Here is a 20,198-nt window from a genome sequence, read left to right on the forward strand (position 1 = left end):
TAAGTGAAACAGAAACCTGACATGTGGTTAAAACAGTGCTAAAACAATCATATCTTCTGACAAAATAACATATCATGTGTGGGTCTTCTGCAGCTTTGTTGTTTTTCACTTTAATGTGCAGTCAGCTGTAGATCTAACTACTGTACATTCTATAATAGAGGGATTCCACATAGTAACTACTACAGGAAAGTTTAAAGTAGTTTATGTGTTACACTGGTCACTCATGAGCTGAAAGCAGACTTTCATTATCAGAAATCCAGCACAGAAACTCCCAGACTCCCAATGAGGGAGTCTAGTAATTTTCATCCTGTACTGAGTTGTTTTTTTTTGACATCTTGACTATTTTTAGCACTATTTGAATGAGTGTCAAATCTGCTTTAAAAACAACTATTGACAGATTTTTATATCAATACTGTTACATTTGTTTGATGTTTTGGCAATAATACAATTAGTAAATTAGATCTTTAAGCCAAACAGAAGTCTACTTTTCTGTTTAATTAATTGTGATTGAGCTCTGTGTTCATTATGAACCTTGCCTATGCCACCCTGTTTTTTATATCAAGGAAAAGCATGCCTGTCCAGTCTCCTTTGTGTGACACGGAGGAGCTGGCAGGATGGCAAGACATTGATTGATCATCACCATATTCATATATATATATATAGCTATACCTCCAACAGAAGCAAAATTAGTTTAGTGTCTTAGTGTCAGACAGTGAGATTTTTTATGGTAATCTTAATTGAATCCACATTTTACTTTGAAGACTGAACACTGTTTTAACCTGAAGTTGTACAAGATGGAAAAGGATCCATTAAATTCACAACAGTGACTTGTGGCTCCTCGGGTTGGGTTTTGATGGAGCTCTGAAGCGGCCAATTGACAGTCAGCGTGAGGGCTGGAGTGGGGAAATCTGTGACTCTGGAGGAGGGACTTCCTCTGGAGCAGCAGTTTAATGGAAAGCTGCTTCTGGGCTGACACGTAACTAAAATTAAAGGTACTTCAGAGGCCTCGACCTGGACGCGGATTTCTCAACTTTAACGCAAGCTTGACGGAACTGCGTCGGAGACGTCTGAAGGAGGAAGAGGAGAGAACGTAGCGGCCCTGAAGCGGGAAGACTGAGATTTCTTGTTTTGCATTACAGAACTGGGCAGAGCAGGACTTTGACTTGAAGTGAAGCGAAGATCTGAGCGACTCCTTTGAAGTGGAGTTGACTTGGCTAAAATAATGCATGCCGAAGCAACTGTTTACACGTAAAGCGGTGCAGTTTTGTGAGTGGAAATGCTCGGGGAGTGACTGGGAGGGGTGCAAAAAAGTTGAGTCGGAAGTTTCCATCAGCAGAGACGGGGCTTTCTCGCGCAGACGGCGGGGAGGGGTGCGGGTCCAACATGGGAAACGGGGTGTGCTCTCGCAGGCAGCGGCGGATCTTCCAGTGCCTGCTGCTGGTCACCGTGGTCTGCGGGATGATGTACGGGGGACTCGTGTCCTATGAGATGCATAAACAGCTCAGGAGGACCGAGGCGACGGCACTCAAGTACCAACAGCACCAGGAGTCCCTCTCGGCACAGCTCCAAGGTAAACACTGAACTGATTGGCAAAAAAGAGCGATTTCAACAACAAAACCGCAATTTGTTTCCTCTGTTATGCTCGCTGACAAATGTTTTAGCACTTTAAATGATTCATTGCCAACCACGAAAGAGCATCAAAAGTGCTCTTTCAAATCTTAGAGATGGCTTAATAAGATCCCAGTAAATCCCATCCAGAGATAAACAGTAAACAAATTAAGAAATATGTTCAATATATATATTTTTTTTTACTTTGCACTCATAACGATTGACTGAATAATGTATGAAATCTGATTAATAATATATTGTGGCTCCAATCATTGTCATTGAGAATCAGTTTTTAGATTTAATTCCACATCCTCTATGCAAGAGAAATATAAACTTCCACAGGAATCAATGGTATACTGTACTTACCCATTGGTTGAGGTCAGGGTTGACTTAAATGCCAGCGCTAGTTGGAATTCAATTAAAAGCAATGCTATTGTAAGAATGGTGTCACAGTGTCGGCTGTTTAAAGGAGGCTGTTGTCAGTTTGGCCAAACTGGACCAGAACAGTACTGTAACCTGCCTGTCTTTGACCTCGTTTAACTTTCTAATCTCACAGGTTAATCTCCAGAATGCTTGGTTAGACAATATTGCTGTTTGTGCTGCTACTGTGAAAGTAACATCAAACCTCAGCGAACTCAAACCTTTTCTTTATTTGGTGCTTCACAAACATCTGGTTGTCATCATCATGTGGTCATCTGTACCCCAGCTGTGTGTCCAAAAGGCAGCAGGTCATTCTGAATATCTGCTGTTGCCTCAGCTTTAGAGCAGGAAAGGGAAGTACTGTTGCTGCACTTTCCATAACACCGCTGCGGCACAAGTTTCAGGACCACTGCACCTGGCTTCTGTCCAGCCAACGAGCCACGCTAGGCACATTCTGTTAACTTTATAAACTCTAGCAAACAATTTTATTAAGAAAAACATCAAAGTAAGTCTTGTTAGCTACATTGTCCCATTAACAATGAACAATTCTTGAGTCCAGATGCTGATACTGTCACATGTTGTGCATCCAAGAAGTGATCTGATTATGGATTTGTAAATGTTTTGTTTCAGAGTAGAAAGAATTGATCCATACAGTTAGGGGTGCACCGATTGCAGTTTCCGGGCTGATCACCGATTAAAGCCTGGCCTGCCAACTCCGATTTTGGCTGATAGCCATTTATTTTTTTTTAAATGTTGCTAAATATAGCAAGAAAGCCGCTGAGCTGGTAACAGTGGAGTGAGTGTTGTTAACTGCAAAAGTGCACACACGATCCGGGGGGCCGGCCTGTCAGTCAATTCTCTCTCACAGGAGAGTAGAAGAGAACAGTGGTTAATTATTGTTATTATTTTTTAGACCTTTGCTGAGGTAGATTAGATCAAGGGATAAACTGGGCTTCAGATGTAAGTATCGGCCAATCACCGATCTCCCAAAATTAAGGAAATTGGCTCAGATAAATCGGTTCACCCCTACAAACAATCTTTTTAGCAATGAGTCTAGTGATTTAATAGCTGTATGGATGTAGCCTTATTTGGGATCTGCTGTTTGAAATACCAGGTGTTTGAAACCAGGAGCTTTTTGGCATAAGCATTATTTGGTTCAAAGTCCGGGGCGATATGGGGGTCCTGATGACATTTCAGTGACATTAAATCTCAATCTCTGAGGGAGCGGGTGTGACTAATTTTTTGCCATAGTTGAATGTTATGCAATATAATATATGTAAAATGTGATCTGGAAATCAGTTAAAGGCTATTTATTGTTTCTTGCAAAAGTTTTCCTAGCACTTGAAATCTTCTACATTTTGTCAGATCATTAGTAAACAAGTAGTTTCATGAAGATCAAGAAACACAACAGAGACATCAGGGAGAAAGTTGTAGAAAAATTTAAAACGTTGGTAAACAGCATCCCAAGCTCTGGATAGTTCAATCTATCATACAAACGTAAAAAGAGTGTTACACCACTACAAACCTACCAAGACAAACAAGGAGAGTGTAAATCAGATAAGCATCAAAGAGGTCTGTGATAACGCTGGAGAAGCTGCCGGAATCCACAAATCAGGTGGACAAATCTGTTGACAACTGTTGCTCTCACACAGCACAAATCCAAAAATATGGCCTTTATGGACAAATGACCCAACGAAAGCAATATATGAAAGAAAACCATAAGAAGTCTCATAAATACATAAATCTGTGTTCATGTATGGAACACAGAAAACATGGAAAAAGGTGTTCTGGTCAACTGTGAACAAAACTTTCTCCTGTTGGTCTGCGTTGAGAAGATCATGTGTAAAATAAACTGCACACTGAACACACCATGACCTCAGTGGCAGCTTCACATTGCAGGGATGGTCAAAGTGGGCCACATTCTCAGACACAGGTTATTTAAAGTTTTAAACATACAACCAGAGCTACAATGACAATAGCTTCCACCCAAACATGTCCCTGCGATACAATGGCCTAGTCAAAGTACAGACCTAAATCCAATAAGGAATGTGTTGCAAGACTCGGAAAATTGGTATCCTCAGAGACTCTCCACCCAGTCTGACTGTACTTGCTGTTCTGTGAAGGAGAATTCACAAAATATTCAGTCTATAATTATGCAAAGCTAGTAGAGACTTGCAGCTGTAATTGCAGCAAAATGTAGTTCTACCAAGTGCAAATTTAATTGTGTGGGGAAACGTGCACACCACACTTTGCAGAAATGTAATTGTATCATTTTCATTTCACTTCGACAGCGAATGTACTACTTTCTGTTGGTCTATCTCTATTTGTACTATGAAAAAAAATGGGAAAATATTAGAAATTAATACTGTCTTATTAGTCAGTAATTAAATAACCTTTTCAAACCACACAACTTCAGGATCAGCATTAAATGTGATGTGATTTTATGAACTTTATAGGATGAAAAGGATTTGCTGATCACTGCTGTTTTTTGTTAGTGCGCTAACCTTTCTGGAAATCCACATGCAGACAAACGTTGAGCTGTTTACGAGATCATAAACGGATAAAGGGGAAGAATCTGGCTGCTTTAATTTTAAATGTAACATTTTAAATGATCTGAAAAGCAGTGCTATTTACAAGCTTTCAGTGCGGTTATTCTGCTCTTAGCCACTGGTAATGGCGCAGACATAATTGGATTGAGATGAGGAACTGTTATTTGATTAGTTATAAAGATTGGCTGTTCCAAAAGACACCCCTAATTTAGTTACTGTAGAGAAACAGCAATAAATGTAGACTAATGTACTTGAGGTTAGAATAATAGTGGCAGAGCTGTTTTTACTTCCCCTCCCCCTCCATCATCGCAGTCGGGTCAACGGTAGTAAACCTCACTCATTTACTCCCTTCTTATAAACACACTCTGCTGTGCTGACATGGGCTGGGGTTTTGTTTCATTCCAACATCTTTTTATTTAAAATAACTTTCTGGGTGGAGAATTGTTTACCAAATAGTTTTGTAGAACGGGTTAAAGGCACATCTGCGTTTGGGTTTCTCACACAAGCTTTGGAACCAGTCATCTCCAGTAGTCTTTAATCCATGTAACCAGAAATCATCTGTCTAAATTACCCACTGCTTTGTTCAGCAGGCTGTGTATGGAGTTAGCCTGAGGCTCTACTGTACTCTGTGAGACGATATACATGCTCATGAATGGAGGGTTTTGTTTTATGCTTACAGGAGACGGCAATAGTGCACTTTAGTGTATGTAAAGCAGTGGCTAAGTGACTTTTCTTAGCTACTTGGCGATGATTAGGATTCAGCTGATATTAAACAGCGAGAGTAAAGCAGATGTATCCACAAACAGAAAGCCAGTGTTCGAATGCAATGCTGTTGCTTAATTCCTTGTGGCTCAATTTTTTGAACCGCACCGGAACTTTCATTGTGAAAAGATGAGCCACCCCACCAATCGCATTGCCCCGGGAATTCATGTCTTCTGTAAAATGTGAAAGGTTGCTTCGTCCTATATGTAGTGGATGTGCATAGCTTGTGGGCTGTGAGGTAGCCATATTAATTTTCTGTTACCCTTTGCAACACTGGGCTGGCAATTGTTATTGATTTAAATGATTGAGCAAGCACTCTGAAAAAATGTGTCGCTTTGATTTCACATCCTCGGAGACCTCATTTGTTCATTTTTGAGCTTTAATCATATCAACAAATTAGGTCAAACGTTACTTTACAGTCACATTTCTGAAGTTTTTGCTCACCAAGTATCAAGAATTTCCAAATCGCTTTAATGTTCATATGTGTACATATAGAAACATTTCGATCAATTATGCTATAATCGAGAAGTTACTTTATTCCAATAAGTCAGTTCAAATGTAGATTCATTACACACACATTGATATTTATTGCATTTATTTTGTTTATATTGATTATGACTTACAGCCAATTAAAACTACAAAGTCAGTTTCTCTGCAAATCCTGAAATGATCTAAAACCAAGAAAATACATATTGCAGAATATGATGTTATGGTAAACATAATAATGCGAAAGACTTCTGAAACTTGTCCCATTCACAGTGTTGACAGAAGGTTGTGTGGATGGAAAAACTGCTCTAGGCAACAGTTGCACCAGCAACAAGGATACCTTCAGTCTTGGAATAATTACAAAGCAAAGCCCATTCAAGAGTTTGTTGGAGATTCACTAGCCGTAGACTGAAGGCAGTGTTTTAAGAGTCAACAGACAAAGATGTATCCAGGACATCGGTGAAAACCGTCCCTTTCCTTGTGGAAAGTTTCTCCTAGAGAAGCAATAACATGAGAAGCATTTTACCTGAGATAAAAAGAAAAGTTGGGAAACCAAACTTTTCACAAGTAGAAGGTCAGTGCAGCTGTCTACCATAGCAGAGGTGCCTAACCTTTTTTTTCCCCCCATGGACCGGTGGTGAGGCATAATAATAAACACAAGACGACCTCTGGGCCAGGCTGGGAGCTTTCTCTCCCACTCTCCACTCACTACTTCATGTCAGCTGATCTGCTGCTCCTCCTGCTCCCTCGTCACAGTTAATCTTTCTACTTATCAGGCACACCGCTGAAAACATACAAATGCTTAGGGGTTTTCAAAAGAAAACAGTTCTCAAAGTCTGATGACCACAAATGACAAAACGTATCAACTTTCCACCCTGTGGACCGGTACCGGTCCTGGTTTAGATAACTTTATGCATCCCTTTGCAAGAGACGGTCATGTGAGTTTACAGCAGGACTTGGCAGCTGCCCACGCATCCAAAAGCACCATCATCTGCTTTAAGGGTTATGGCATCTTCAAGTTCATCAAGATACTTTTCAGTCTGTTGACGTTTCTTTCCTTCCTTCATTGGTCTTGTGTGTGTAATCTCATTTTCAGAAGAACTAAATTCAGGGTTTTAATTAGTCATAATAATTCAAATGAGTTCAAATTTCCCTTTTTCTTGTTTGGCCGTTCCTGTTTCTGGGTTCAGAGGGTTACAGAAGTGCTGCATGTGTGGGTAACAGTCACCACCGCAGAGTTAAAATAAAACACCCACAGATGCCACAGGAACAGGAAATTCAAAACTTGGCTGCATCACATTCGTTTTGCGCAGATGTCTACTAGTACTCATAGGTACTTAGTAAATATATTTGAGATAAAGTGCAGTAAGATGTTTTACAGCTTATTCTGTTTTATACAGATTTTACAGAAGAGATAAATCAATAATTTTTAAACCAGACCTTAAAAATGGTTAACTGTAACTTTAACTGGATTTAGGACATATCCCTCTTGACAACGAGACCTTATGTCTCAATGAGATTTACCTGAACAAATGGAAGTAAAAGTAAATAAATGACCTCGGTTACATAAGCCATAGTAGCAAAACAGGATGTAATCAGAACAATCAAGCCATGGACTGGAAAGAGATTCTCTGATAACCTCGAGTAAAAATAACTCACTGATGTAGTTTCACTGTGTTCACACACCCACCCACCCACACACACACACAAAAACTCATATGTTGCGTAATCTGACTGTTCGGCTACTTCAGGAAACCAGGGACGTTAAATTTGTTTTCATCATTTTGTCAACACTTGACGCCTGCATTTAATCACATTTTTAGACATGAATTATTATTTCAACCAAGAATGGAAAAACAGTAAAAGTATCAATTCCAAAAATATTTCTTTGGTTTTGTAAACAAAATCACACAGTTTGTCATTGATTGAAAAATAAAAATAATAAATAGCACTATTGCCCAACCCACCTTCTTGTCTGACAGAAAATTATTGATAAAGAACTAAGGGAACTTTCTGAAACATTTTCTGCAGTGTTTTCACCTCTGCCTCTGATGCAAACATAGTTTCTGTTCATAGATTTTGAGACATTCTCTAAAGTGGAGATTTTTTTTCTTAAAAGCTATAAAAACAGCTGCACAGATGGCACCTGCACAGATGGCACCATTTAGCAAAGCTTCAAACGGACAAAATAACCAGCATCTGAAGCGACAGCAGCAGAAAAGAGATTGGCCTATTCATTTGTATTGGGGCATGCCTGATTCTAAGACCAAGGTGGATTTTTCGTTATCTAGACTATAACAAAAGATTTTGTTTAGTCAAAGCAACTTTATCTATTTTATTTATGTTTTATTACCTTTATGAACATAAAGGTAATAAAATGTTTCTACTTCTTATTGTGACAGTAAATAAGAAGTAGAAACATAAAAACCAGCAGGACCCTTCCCTGATGGGGTTTATTGGATTGTTGGAGCTGCAGCTTTTAAAAGCAGTCTATAAAAACCAGTCGAGCTCAAATGAGGTCAGATTTATTTATTTCCTTTTTTAAAAATACATGTGTTATTCAGATTGCTTCAGAAGCTTACAATATATAATAATGTATTAAAACTAAAACTAAGATCAATTTAAAAAAGCAATGTGTATGTTCAAAGGGAAGACTTTAAAATCTTATTCCATGAATAATAGATGTTTGGTTTAGAAAGCCATTAGGCAGCAGCTGTGTATTCGGTCTTAATGGTGAGCTGCCTGCGTGTGTGTGCATGTGTGTGTGTGGAAAACCTACAGATTCACCAGATACTCAACCTCCCTGTTTAACACTATAGGTCAAATACAATCAATACAATCTTTTCCACATCTAAAGCAGCAGGTCAGCAAAGGTCCACCGCTACAGAGAGCCCTGTTGTTCTCACACTGCAGGTACACTGAAACAGCAGCAGTGAGGGGCAAGTTTCAAAAATACTCAAAGAATGAAGACTGGATTAGTTTCGTAGTCTGAGCTACAGTAGATTTCTCAACCCTTCAGCACTGAAAGCAGAACCACATCAGAGAGGTGCAGTGTGAACTTTTCATTGAAACTGAATCTGATGAGTGTATTGCATCAACTCACTGTATGGAATAGTAAAATGGTCTTGAAAAATCTGAGATGTTTATGCATTATACCTCTTTTTCCGTATCTGGATCTGCATACAGCTACATAAACTGAGTCAGCTAAGTTTGTGGTTCCTCAGTCACTCTGCTTCTATTGCAAATAATATTAATTATCATGCTGTCACATTTATAAATGAAAGTTTTTTTTTATTCCAGACCGCTCATATTTCTGGTTTCTCTGTTCAAACATGTTCCTAATCTTTGTTTCAACTGCTGCTATTCTTTTCATAAATGTTGCAATTATCACTACAAGCAAGATCTTTTTTTTTTTGCAACTTAGAAGCATTCCTCTTAAAACTCATCTTCTCTACTAATCCTATTTCTGTAGCTTATATCCATTTTTGCAGTCATTATTTATTTATCAATGTATTCCCAAGAACATATGATTGTACATCAGGCTTTGTTCAGAAAAAGTTAACACATTTTCCCCAATAATCTTCAAGCTGAGTTACTGGCAGTCACTCCTGATCTTCCCAATGATCCTGGTGATTTGTCTTAAAAGTGTGGGTGGATAATTCTTTATAAAAAGTTTTTCAAAATAAAGTTGACATCTTTAATTCTGGATTGATGCCTACCTCTATTCTAATTAAGCAGTAGCGGTTTTTGGAAAGATATAATTCTTTATGCGGTTGGTGTATTTTATTGTTGCCCAGGCAGGAGGTTTCCTTTTAATTTTTAAATTAAAGAAGTCACAACTGCATAATTTTACTGTAATGGTTAAACAACAAAACAAGTTTAATTGCATTTATTTAGAAAAACAAGTTATCCGTTTCCTTTGAAGAGTCTGTGGATTTAGACATGATTCATATTCTACTCAATTCGGATTTATTTGCGGTGGATGACTAAATAACAAAACAAAAAGCGACATTGAAATACAAGGTTTATTTACTAAATAGTTCAGAGTTTCTTTCAGAAAATTGTCAGAGAATAACAGACTTCATGAAGCCTTTACTGTTGTGTAGACGGTGGCCTTCAGCTACAATGTAGTTCAGAATCTGCACCTCTGAGACGGTTTCCTCTTCTGCAGTAAGGCGTCACTGCCGGGTTAAGTAAATATGACGCCTGGCTGTCATGTCACACCCTGCCTCTGTCGGCCCCACTGAAACAAATGCTTGAGCGTGTTGGAGCCCATAGGTTTGTCATGGTGTTCAGATTTAGATTGTAGCTCCGTTTGATTTTTCTTCCACCTGGATCTTCCTTTTATGTTTTATCTTAATGTTGTTTTTATTTAATACCTAGTGGTGTATGAGCATCGATCAAGGTTGGAGAAGTCTCTTCAGAAAGAGAGGTTAGAGCACAAAAAGGCCAAAGAAGGTGAGATAGACATCTACTTCTTTATTACTATTTTTAATGAAAGCAGTTTACATTAACTCATTTTTTCCCCCTTAGATTACCTTGGTTATAAACTTGAAGCGGAGCAATCTCTGAACAAAGAGAAGGTGGGTTTCTTTTCCGTCTCTCTTCAGACTGTCGTTTCTCATTCTCTGCTCTTCATTGCTAACATTTTGCACTATAATAAAGTATGTGGATAACGGAAGATGTCGTAATCTTGCTTCTTGTGTTTTAAACAGCAGGATGCCAACAGCAAACTCAACTCCTTACAGGTGCAGCATCAGATGCTAAAGGTTAGAATGAATAGAAACGTAGATGCCCTCTGATTCACCCCGCTTGGTGCAAAGTATGCAAATGTCTTTGAAAACATATATTTGCATACTTTACCCAGACATTTTCCTATTGTGCAAGTATGCAAATAGTCCTAAATTTTTATATTACTTGTCCCATCTCCTCTGATTTTCATGTACAATTGGTGTATTTGTAGCCTAGGAAAGCTGCACGGTGATGAAAGTATTTTATTTCTGTCAGAATCAGCATGACGAGCTGAAGAGGCAGTACTACGAGCTAAACGAGCAGCACCAAGTGCAAGGCGAGGACCACAGCCGGCTGCTGGACGAACACAGAGATCGCTACAATAAACTGCAGCAAGCCAAAGAGGTGGAGGTCTCCCAACTTAAAGGTAATGATGGTTTCATGTGACTAGAAATACCACAGAGCAATGGTTTTTAACATGAAAAAGTTTCAAACAAGATTCCGGAACATAATCTAACTGGTTAAATTAGAAAAAACAACAATTACTTCAGCTGATTCTAGATTACAATGTAGATATGATATCATATTAACATTTATTTAAAGTTATTTTAATAAACAAACCTAGTCCTGAACATAGAATAAACACAAACTACATGCTAAAGTAGTTTTCAGGTGAACATCTTATTTTCTTTATTGAGTTGTTTGTAAAAAAAAAAAAAAACAAAAAAAAAACATTTATTTGGTATTTGTAGCAAGGTAAAATTTGCAAAGGGAAAGAGGAAAAAATGTTGAATGCACAGCAGGTGAATTTTACAAAGATAAATGAATTTTGCTCCCAATTAGTTTATTCCTAGTTATATAACTTTTGTCTTCATGAAATTTTAAACAATTTCTCGTTAGACAGTATAAAGTTAAGTAATGTGTGAATCCCTTAGCTCCTGACTTTAGTGAGATCTCAGAACGTTTTTACACCAAAGCGTCACTTACGTGATGGGACTAACTAAATATGGCACACTGTCAAATTTCTTCTAAAGCAGAGTGAGATGTTCAGGGTTTTCAGTTTAAAATCTTGCTATTACATTTTGCTTTAAATAACACCAGAAGTCATAGTAGAAGCGTCGGTCAAGTCGGTTTTGGTAGTTGAGAACGACAGTATTTTACATGACACCACTCATCCTCTATCACAGAATCTCACATTTCCCATACATGCTTCTAACTTTACGCCCAATTCATTGAAATATGCAATAAGATGGGCCAGAGATCTCTTTGTCTCTATGTCTATGTATAGAAAAGTAATGTGTGTGCTGTTTCTAACAGAGCATGTTTATAACCTGAGAGAAGAAAATAAACAACTGAGGAAAGCCCACCATGAGATTCACACCCAGCTACAGGATGCCCAGGTGAGGAGGACCCAACAGTTGATGTTTAAGATTGCTCGCTCTAATTACACAATAAGTAAATATCTCGCCTGGCTGTCAGCATTTTCTCTTGCACTAAAAATATGCTGACATCACTGCAGAGTCTGCTTGGCTCTAAATGCATCGGTTCTGCTCTGTGTTCAGCTCAAGCATCAGAACCTGAAGGCCGTCCACGACCAGCTTGCACTGACCCTAGAGGACCACAAGAGTGCGCTAGCTGCAGCTCAGGTGGGAAAGCCGTGATACAGTCCTGTTGTTTACCAGTCACATAACACCCGAGCAGACTAACACTGAGGATATGTTCTTACCCATGTGTCCTGAAGGTACGCCATGTAAGCTCCAGGGAAAGGTTTTCATGATGACTTTAATTAATTTATCTTCATCTAGTTCCACTAATATGTCCTTGAAGCTTAGTTTTTTTTTCTAGAAAACCTACAAGGTAAATGACCCTGTACTATATTGAACCTGTAAAGATGGATATTCAAAAACTCTCCTCTTTTTTTTTTTTTTCTTTTTTCCTTGCTGCTCTTCCTGCCTGTTAGGATTCGTTAATCGATTTTATGGCTCTCCATTAGTGCTTCTGGTTGAACACATCCTCTCCGCTGCAGGGGGTTTGGGTCAAAACAGTTAATCTAAAACGTGCTGAAGCCAATCGGATGGAGATCTGTAATAAAACGTGGAGGGGAAATGAAACAATGGGGCACAAATTAAGGAATTAAAGAAGATTTTTTGGACTTAATCTCACTGTTCTGGTCAAGCATATGCATGTGGGTTTCCAGAGGGAGAGCACTCTATTTTGACTTCAAAATGATAGTGTTACCTTTTCCTAAAAGGAAGTTGTTAACTAAAAATATTTCATGATGTTTTAGTGCTTCATTATGCAAATGAAGTGGATATTGAGTTGGAGGCTCACGCAGTGATTCTAGCTGCATATAAATGATATAACTTGGCATTTCCTTGTAAATTCTGATTCTGTTTAAAACTAAATACTACATGGGGAAAAAAGTTATGCATGATTCTGTATCATTTATCAAGAGAAAAAAGTGAGAAGAATAAACTATATTGCAACAGCAGTTATTTAATTGACGAAAGGCAAAGTTCATATTTAGAACACAATATATTTTTGCAGTGCCCCGAATTTCATGTAGTAATACATTTCTAGCCAAAAACACCATGTTGAGTTTTGTTATACTTTTAGTTATCTCTTATGTTGTCATTGCAGTGAATGCCAAAAAAAAAAATCATTGAATTATAAACCTCTAATTAAGTTTATAATTCAAAATAAAATAATTTTTATTCAGTAGAAGTAAAAAATTATGAGGTACATTTTTGATGTCCATTCCTGTAAAGCTTTGTGCTTTTACAAGCACAAAAATAAGGTTTTGTGCTTGTAAAACAAAGACGCAATGTTTACAACATTGCGCTTTTAATCTTTCTTTTGGCTCTTAGTGGTTAGCAATGGTTAGCACTGTTAGCATTACCAAAGTATCTGTGTGTCTACATTCTAGAGAATGGAACCATCTTGATTCAGACATATGTAAAATGCTATGAACCCTTCAGCCTTCTTGTTATCTGCTGAATGTGTCTGAAAGTTTATCTTTTTTACATTAAATGGAAAAACAAATCCATTAATGTACAAGTAAATATATAAGTTTCCCTGTAGACATTGCTTGTACCTATTTTCTACAATCGGACTGATAATGAACTTAAGCGATTATTAATCATGTGTTGGACACTGATTACTGACCTGTTTTTGGATTATTACTACTTTTTTAATAGTTGCACAGTTTTCCAATATCTCAGCTTTTCTTCTGTTAATGTTTTGTCTCTTTAGGCCCAGGTGGATGAATACAAGCAGTTCAAAGAGACTTTGAACCGGGAACCAAACCGGGTACGACCCGATCCAAACTCTATTGCTCAGCAGCTGCATGCAGCCGCAGTAACAGCCGAGTCCCATGTTCACCAATCCCAGCAGGCTGCTAAAGAGACACGCGCTCAGGGAGAACAGCGCCCCCACTGGGACACCGAGTCAAGGGTAATGAGGGAATTCTCGTTTGATGAATAAATCTTGATAAAGCTGCTCTGAATATACAAATACTCTTCATTATCTTCCTGCTGCTTCCCTTTAAGTTGGATAATCAGGAAGAGAAGGAGGCCAACGCCCAGTCTGACGTCAATTCCCACCCTGCTGTGTCCCAGCCCGGCCTGTCTGAGAGGGATGAGGACAGAGAGGGAGAGGCTGAGAGGAAGAGGGAGCTGGCAGAGGAGGAGATGGCTCAAGCAGGACAGCCTCAGAAGCTGGAGGAGGACCTGGACCAGGCGCATGAAGAGCAGATGGAGGAGGAGGAGAGGGAGGAAGAGCAGCCTGATGAGAACGCGTTGGACAGACAGAGACGGCAGCCACAGCTGGTAGAAACCAGTTCACAGCTACTCACAATTAAAGGATTGGGCACATTTTTACTTCTCAAAGTTATTGATTTTAGAAACGATTAATTGGATTAATCGATTGCTGAAATAATCGCCAACTAATTTAGTAATTAATTAATTGTTAACTGGAGTATACAGACTCAAAGAGAGGCCATTTGCTGAAGGAACAACATATTCAGAGCAGCAATTAAGGAAAATAAAATACATCTGTCTGTAGATCTGTTCCAATCAGAACTCATAAAGTGGCATAGTTTTAGCTCTACTCGGTTCAAAATCTGGGGAAGAAAAAAAACAGATTTTTTTACTGGATTGTAAAAAACTGGATGTTTTTTTTACAATCCAGTTATTAATCAGTTAATCCAAATCATCTCTGCACTGAACTGACGTTAAGTCAAGCAGAAAGGGCTCGGCTTTTCACTTGTTCACGTGTATTCTGTAATGAGGTGGAGTGGATTAATTCAACAAACCAACACTACACATGACTGAATATAAGATCACCATGGGTGAAACATGGCAGTGGCAGTATCATACTGTGGGATGCCGTTATTTATGGCAGATAGAAAAGGTACAACTTGTCAGAAGCTTGAGACTGGAATAGAGGTTCCCTTCCAACTAGACAACAACCCTAAATTAAACATATTTATCACCTAAAATCTTCTAAAAAATACTTTGAAATATGTTATAAAATAAAAAAAGCATAAAAAGTGCAACAGGTACATATGTGTATGTTTTGGCAGAGACTGTGTAGAGTCACGAAGTCACGTAAAAGGACAAAGCAATGTGTCCTTTACCTACTGAGGCATGTGTGCAATTCAGACAGATGGACGACTCCTGTCTGCTTTTCTGTTTCGTTGTGGTTTCTTAGGACAACCATGTTGAGCTGCACCAGGGGGCTCAGCTGCAGCAGCAGCAGCAGGCGCCAGCTCAGGTGTACCACCTGAAGTCAGCCTACGAGCAGCAGCAGGAGCAGCGGCGCCTGGAGGCCCAGAGGGACAACGAGCGCAGGCAGATCCAGATGCGACAGGAAGCGCTGCAGGCGCAGCGAGAGAAGGTGCTGAAGGAGAGGGAGCAGCGGCTAAAGGAGGAGAAGGAGCGAGAGGAGCAGCAGAACAGGGAGGCCGACAGAAAAGAACAGCTGCTGAGAGAGGAGCACCAGAGGTCAGGTTCAATGTTGAGCCTTGAAGTTTCAAAAAGAGGCACACAAGTTTTACATCGTTTTACTCTCATGAAGAACAGTTCAAGTCAGTAAACTGATAGTACAGCCAGTTTTTGTTCAGTCAGAGAAATGTGTTTTAAGACAAGGTGGGACAGGCTGGATCTCTTTAAAAAAAAGGGTTGTCATGTGGAGAAGTATGGAAGTTGATGTAAACATATTCCACAGCTCCATAAGTTTGAAGAAAGAAAATAAGGATTTGAAAAATATTTGTATATCCCAACTTTTATTTCCTATCCCAATGTTTAATTGTTGTGTCCTTCCTCTCTTTCTTTTCCCTTCCACTCTCCTTTTCTTTCTTTCCTTATTTGTGGTATAATCTTCCACAAATCTACAGTGAACGTTCAGATATTTGAAAACAAACTTTAAAGTTGAGTCTCAATCTGCAATTACAGTTATAATGTGACATTATAAACAATTCAGTCTCTAGGTTTTGATTGTTGTGTTTAGGGGTGACTTGGTAAAGGGGGATATCTTTTCTAAATGTCCATTATTGTTGCTCTGTTAGGAAAAGAATGGAGTATGAGAACATGGATGAAGACGTTCCAAGAGAAGAGGACCGTCACACTGCTAATGAAGAAGGTGAGACAAGAAAAGCTTATGCCTGGGACAAATCCAGTTTTCATCCCTAATATAGTTATTTTGGATATAGTTCTAATCTTTAGAGAACTCCACTGCATAATCCCTCAATAAATTAATATGTCTGATGAACATATGTGAGGCCTTCGTAACCTTTTTCTTTTACACTCAGTTTTGACCATCTTTAGCTGTGTTATTGCAACTGAAATCAGAGATTCAGTCAACATAAATAAACTAGAGGCTCATGTTATTTATATACAGTTTTTTATTAAATATCAGTGAATGCCTCTGCTGTTGGTTCTGCGTTTCTGCGGTCTACTCGGCTTCATGCAGCTTGTTGGCGCTTGTTATCTCTAGTGACCCTCTTTGCACCTGCATACCCAGCATGTCTGTATGCTTTATTGCATAAGAACAAAGGCCATAACTCCAGAGTGAAAAGGAACCATACAGAGCAGATTTACAAAATAAGGATAAGTTGATACAGAGAAGAAGACTTGGAGTGGGTGCAGAGCTGAACGGCCAGTAAATAATCATAGACCCCAAAATATCTTAAAAGAGAGTTAGAAATTGTTTTCTAATTTGTTTTTATGCATAAATTGGTTATATTTATGAGAAATGATTATTACACTACAGTACAAATCCAGAATGAAATGATTTCTGTGTTATGCCTTTAAAAGTACTTACAGCTTGTTTTCACTCTGTTGGCAGAGAGAGACGTTCACATGTTACATGAAGAGGAACAGGAGGAGAAACCACCAGCTCACATAGCAGCCCCACATCAGGTGACTGTCCACCCTCAGCCTTTAAGTTAATCACTTCTGCTTCTGCATCTTTTCTTTTCCCACCTCATAAAAACGCGACTTTTGACATGCAGCATTTGTCTGATTTGTTTTTTAATTATTTCACTCCATATTTTAAACACTGAGTCTTTCCTATAACTGATTTAATTCTCCTTTGGAGGGCGGCATGGCCGGTGAGGTAGATCCTGAAGATGACCCCAACAACCAGGGAGAGGACGAGTTTGAGGAGGCTGAGGACGAGCGTCTGGCACACAGGGCTGCTGAGGAGGAAGAAGAGGGGGAGGAAGAGGAACCAGCTGCTCCTGGCCAGCACATAGTCTCTCATCCGGGCCCCGGCCGACCTGCTATGGAGGAGGAGCTGGTGGTGAGTACGGGAACAAGGATGATGTGAGGAGGACAACGGATCCACGCCTGGGGAAAGGATTGGGATAGGAAACAATCCTACTGTCGTTGGGCAGGAGGATGTGCTTATGTTTTTATTTTGTGCTTCCAGATGGCTGGAAACCCAGATCAACAGGAGGATGCACTGGATGATCAATACCAGGAAGAAGACGAGGTAACTCTGGTTCACAACACAGCTTTACAACATTTGAATACATTAAAAAAAAAAAAAGTTGAAAACTTGACATGGTCTGTTTCAAACTACCTCTAACCATCATTTACAGGACTTTGACCAAACTCAAAATATATTTCAAAGTATTTTCTTAACAAAAAACATTTACCAAGTAATTTTCACTTAAGGCCCAGGAGGATGTAGCTGGTGGAGAGAAAAGGGAAGGAGAAGAGGAAGGCGAAGATCCATATAATGAGAACACGGAGCAGGTGAGTTTTGTAGGGAAAGAGCTGAAAGCTGGTCTTTTATTCCCAAACAGCTGTAAAAATAATGATAGAAAACTATTTCTCCCTTGCTGCAAATGATAATGCATTATAATGTAACAGTGAGCTTGGGAGATTCTTTATGCCTCCATTGCCATCCTGTTAAGGTTCCAACTATTGTGCCACCATTGCACCTTTGAATGCATTTCAACTACAGGTTGGATGTGTCTACTTCTTTGCAGTGTTGAGGTCTCCTTGTACAATACATGATTATTTTAAATACCTTTTTTTTTTTACACACATTTATCAGGAGTGCATGTAAACCTGCCCTAGTTTGTATACAATAGCAGCTGAAGAATTAGCTGGTGTTCAGCTATGTGTGTACACGTCTTTGTTGTGTGACTGTAAGTTGAACCCAGGCCCTTGTGAGCTCTGGTAAATGAGGTCAGTCAGTGGCTGGGTTTGTCAGGGTGTCAGGTTTTCACCTGGGCTTGGATTATCCGTTGAAAGGAAACTAAGTGAATGGAGTTCTTGGTCAGATGTTGTCAGAAAATGTCATATCTGGAGTTTTTAGACTGCTTTTTGTAAAAAGCAGTCTAAAATGTCGGTGAAAAAGACATTTTAGTCCCTTTGACTCTTTATCCTGGAGCTAAAGTAGCAATGTTTTATTCCATTCTTTGTGGCAGTTACAGTATGTACAGGCAGGTTTATGTTTCACTGCTAAATAGAATAATTTACACATAAGTAGCCTGACCCTGGAAGTTTTTGGATTTCCGATGTCACTGGAGTTTTAATTCTCAACTTCAAGTCAATTACCCTGAACCTTTAAAACAATCATTAATAAATCAAAAATACAATGTCTAAGTGACTCAGTCCTTTTGTCTGTGCTTGTTATGTGGACCAGAACAAAAACCAGGATGGACCCAGAAAGAAACAGCACCACCAGAATGGAGCGCACGAGGAAGAAAATTACGAGGAGGGAGAGGAGGAGGTGGAGGAGGATGCAGCCGGTCAAGATAAGGGAACCAATCGAAGAGCAGAAATGTAGGCTGAGCAGCTGCGGCGCATTTTGTGCTGCTAGTGCAGCCAGTCAGGAATTAAAACCAGCCATCCATTCAGAATTTTGCTTCGGAAAATCTGAAAATTGTGCCAGGAACATAGGAATCCAAACACTGAACACTGTGGAAATGGACACAACTTTTAACGCTAAATTGCATACATGATTATGTATTTTTATTTTATTTTTTTACCTTAATCTGCTTTTCTGTTTCCTTGCTCCTCTGAATAAGAGAATGTATTTTTGTTTTTTTATCTGTATGCTGAGTTTGTGTTTCAGGAAAGAAACAACAATGTAATTCTAATGTTGTCAGGCCCCTTTTGTATGTTTTTTGCAGACAGTTGTATTTTTGCAAAGCTTAGATGTTCATTGACATCACACATTCCAATGAGTAATGACATTTTATTATTTATTTCTGGTAGTAACAACTCTGACAATCATTAAATGGTGCAACATTTTAAAACATTCATCTTCTGCTGGAGGAAGATTGACATTTAGGCTTTAACCAGCTTCCAGCAGGGTGACTCGCAGGGGCATTTTCTCTGGATATTCCTGTAAAATGCCACTCAGAGACATTTGTGGCAAAGCCGCTAAGTGCTGAGGGTCACACTGACATGTGCCTTTCCGTTCATGGAATCCTCTCGTCTATCCTAGTCGCTTAACATTTAGGAAATAATTTTAATATAAAAGAAGAGATGTGAGGATGCCGCATGAGCTGAGGTTTATTTCCAGTCAGCTGCTGGTGTGAATAAAATTCACCTTGTATAGAGAACCTTTTTGTAAATTTGTACACCTGTTATATTTGATACAAAACAAAGGGATTTTTGATTGTTTTAACGCCTTGTTTGTCATCTTGATGAAGTGTGTAATAAAGAGGTTAAAAGTTCTAAGTTTTGGGTAAGTCTCAAACACTTAAAATTTAAATATTTCTGATTGTTTTTTATGCACAAATGTTTTTTTTATTTGAAGCTGTAATGTAATTTTCTGTGCTAAACTAGCAAAGCACTCAAATTACTATTCAGTTGTTAGGAATAATTGCAAAAACAAAATGTTTTTATTGCCAAATTAGTGCCTCCATTAACCAAGTAAATGGAATTTGTTTCACAGTATGAAAATGTTTGGGGCAGAGTACTTGAGGTAGGCTTATCAAGGAGTGCAGCCAGCTTTCAGTTTAATTATATTTATACTTTTTATAAACATTTATCATCCACAAACATTCTTAATCAATCAAATCATCTCTTCTCTGCCTCTTTGCCTGTGCCATCCCTACGGATCAAATTCTTCTCCACCATGTAGCTTCTTGTTTTGCTCTTTTCCCTTCCTTCTGTCACC

General features: G+C 38.9%; 1 protein-coding gene across 3 annotated transcripts; it reads left to right on the forward strand.

Moving 5' to 3' along the window:
• The first annotated feature begins 920 nt into the window (after positions 1-920).
• golim4 (golgi integral membrane protein 4) lies at positions 921-19,756 on the forward strand. 3 transcript variants are annotated; one of them, XM_023351526.1, is made up of 17 exons: positions 921-1,570; positions 10,209-10,283; positions 10,359-10,408; positions 10,541-10,594; positions 10,833-10,983; positions 11,874-11,956; positions 12,119-12,202; positions 13,809-13,865; positions 13,950-14,009; positions 14,105-14,383; positions 15,267-15,559; positions 16,123-16,196; positions 16,902-16,975; positions 17,154-17,357; positions 17,487-17,549; positions 17,735-17,815; positions 18,714-19,756. In XM_023351526.1, the coding sequence occupies exons 1-17, from the start codon at positions 1,384-1,386 to the stop codon at positions 18,855-18,857; spliced, it is 2,013 nt and encodes a 670-aa protein (XP_023207294.1). In that variant the 5' UTR covers positions 921-1,383; the 3' UTR covers positions 18,858-19,756. The 3 variants fall into 3 exon arrangements, with proteins under 3 accessions (XP_023207294.1, XP_005805997.1, XP_023207293.1); XM_005805940.3 differs by having other exon boundaries at positions 13,809-14,009; XM_023351525.1 differs by having other exon boundaries at positions 10,544-10,594; positions 13,809-14,009.
• The last annotated feature ends 442 nt before the right edge of the window (positions 19,757-20,198 follow it).

The sequence above is a fragment of the Xiphophorus maculatus genome, chromosome 18 (assembly GCF_002775205.1).
Source record: "Xiphophorus maculatus strain JP 163 A chromosome 18, X_maculatus-5.0-male, whole genome shotgun sequence".
Taxonomy (NCBI): domain Eukaryota; kingdom Metazoa; phylum Chordata; class Actinopteri; order Cyprinodontiformes; family Poeciliidae; genus Xiphophorus; species Xiphophorus maculatus.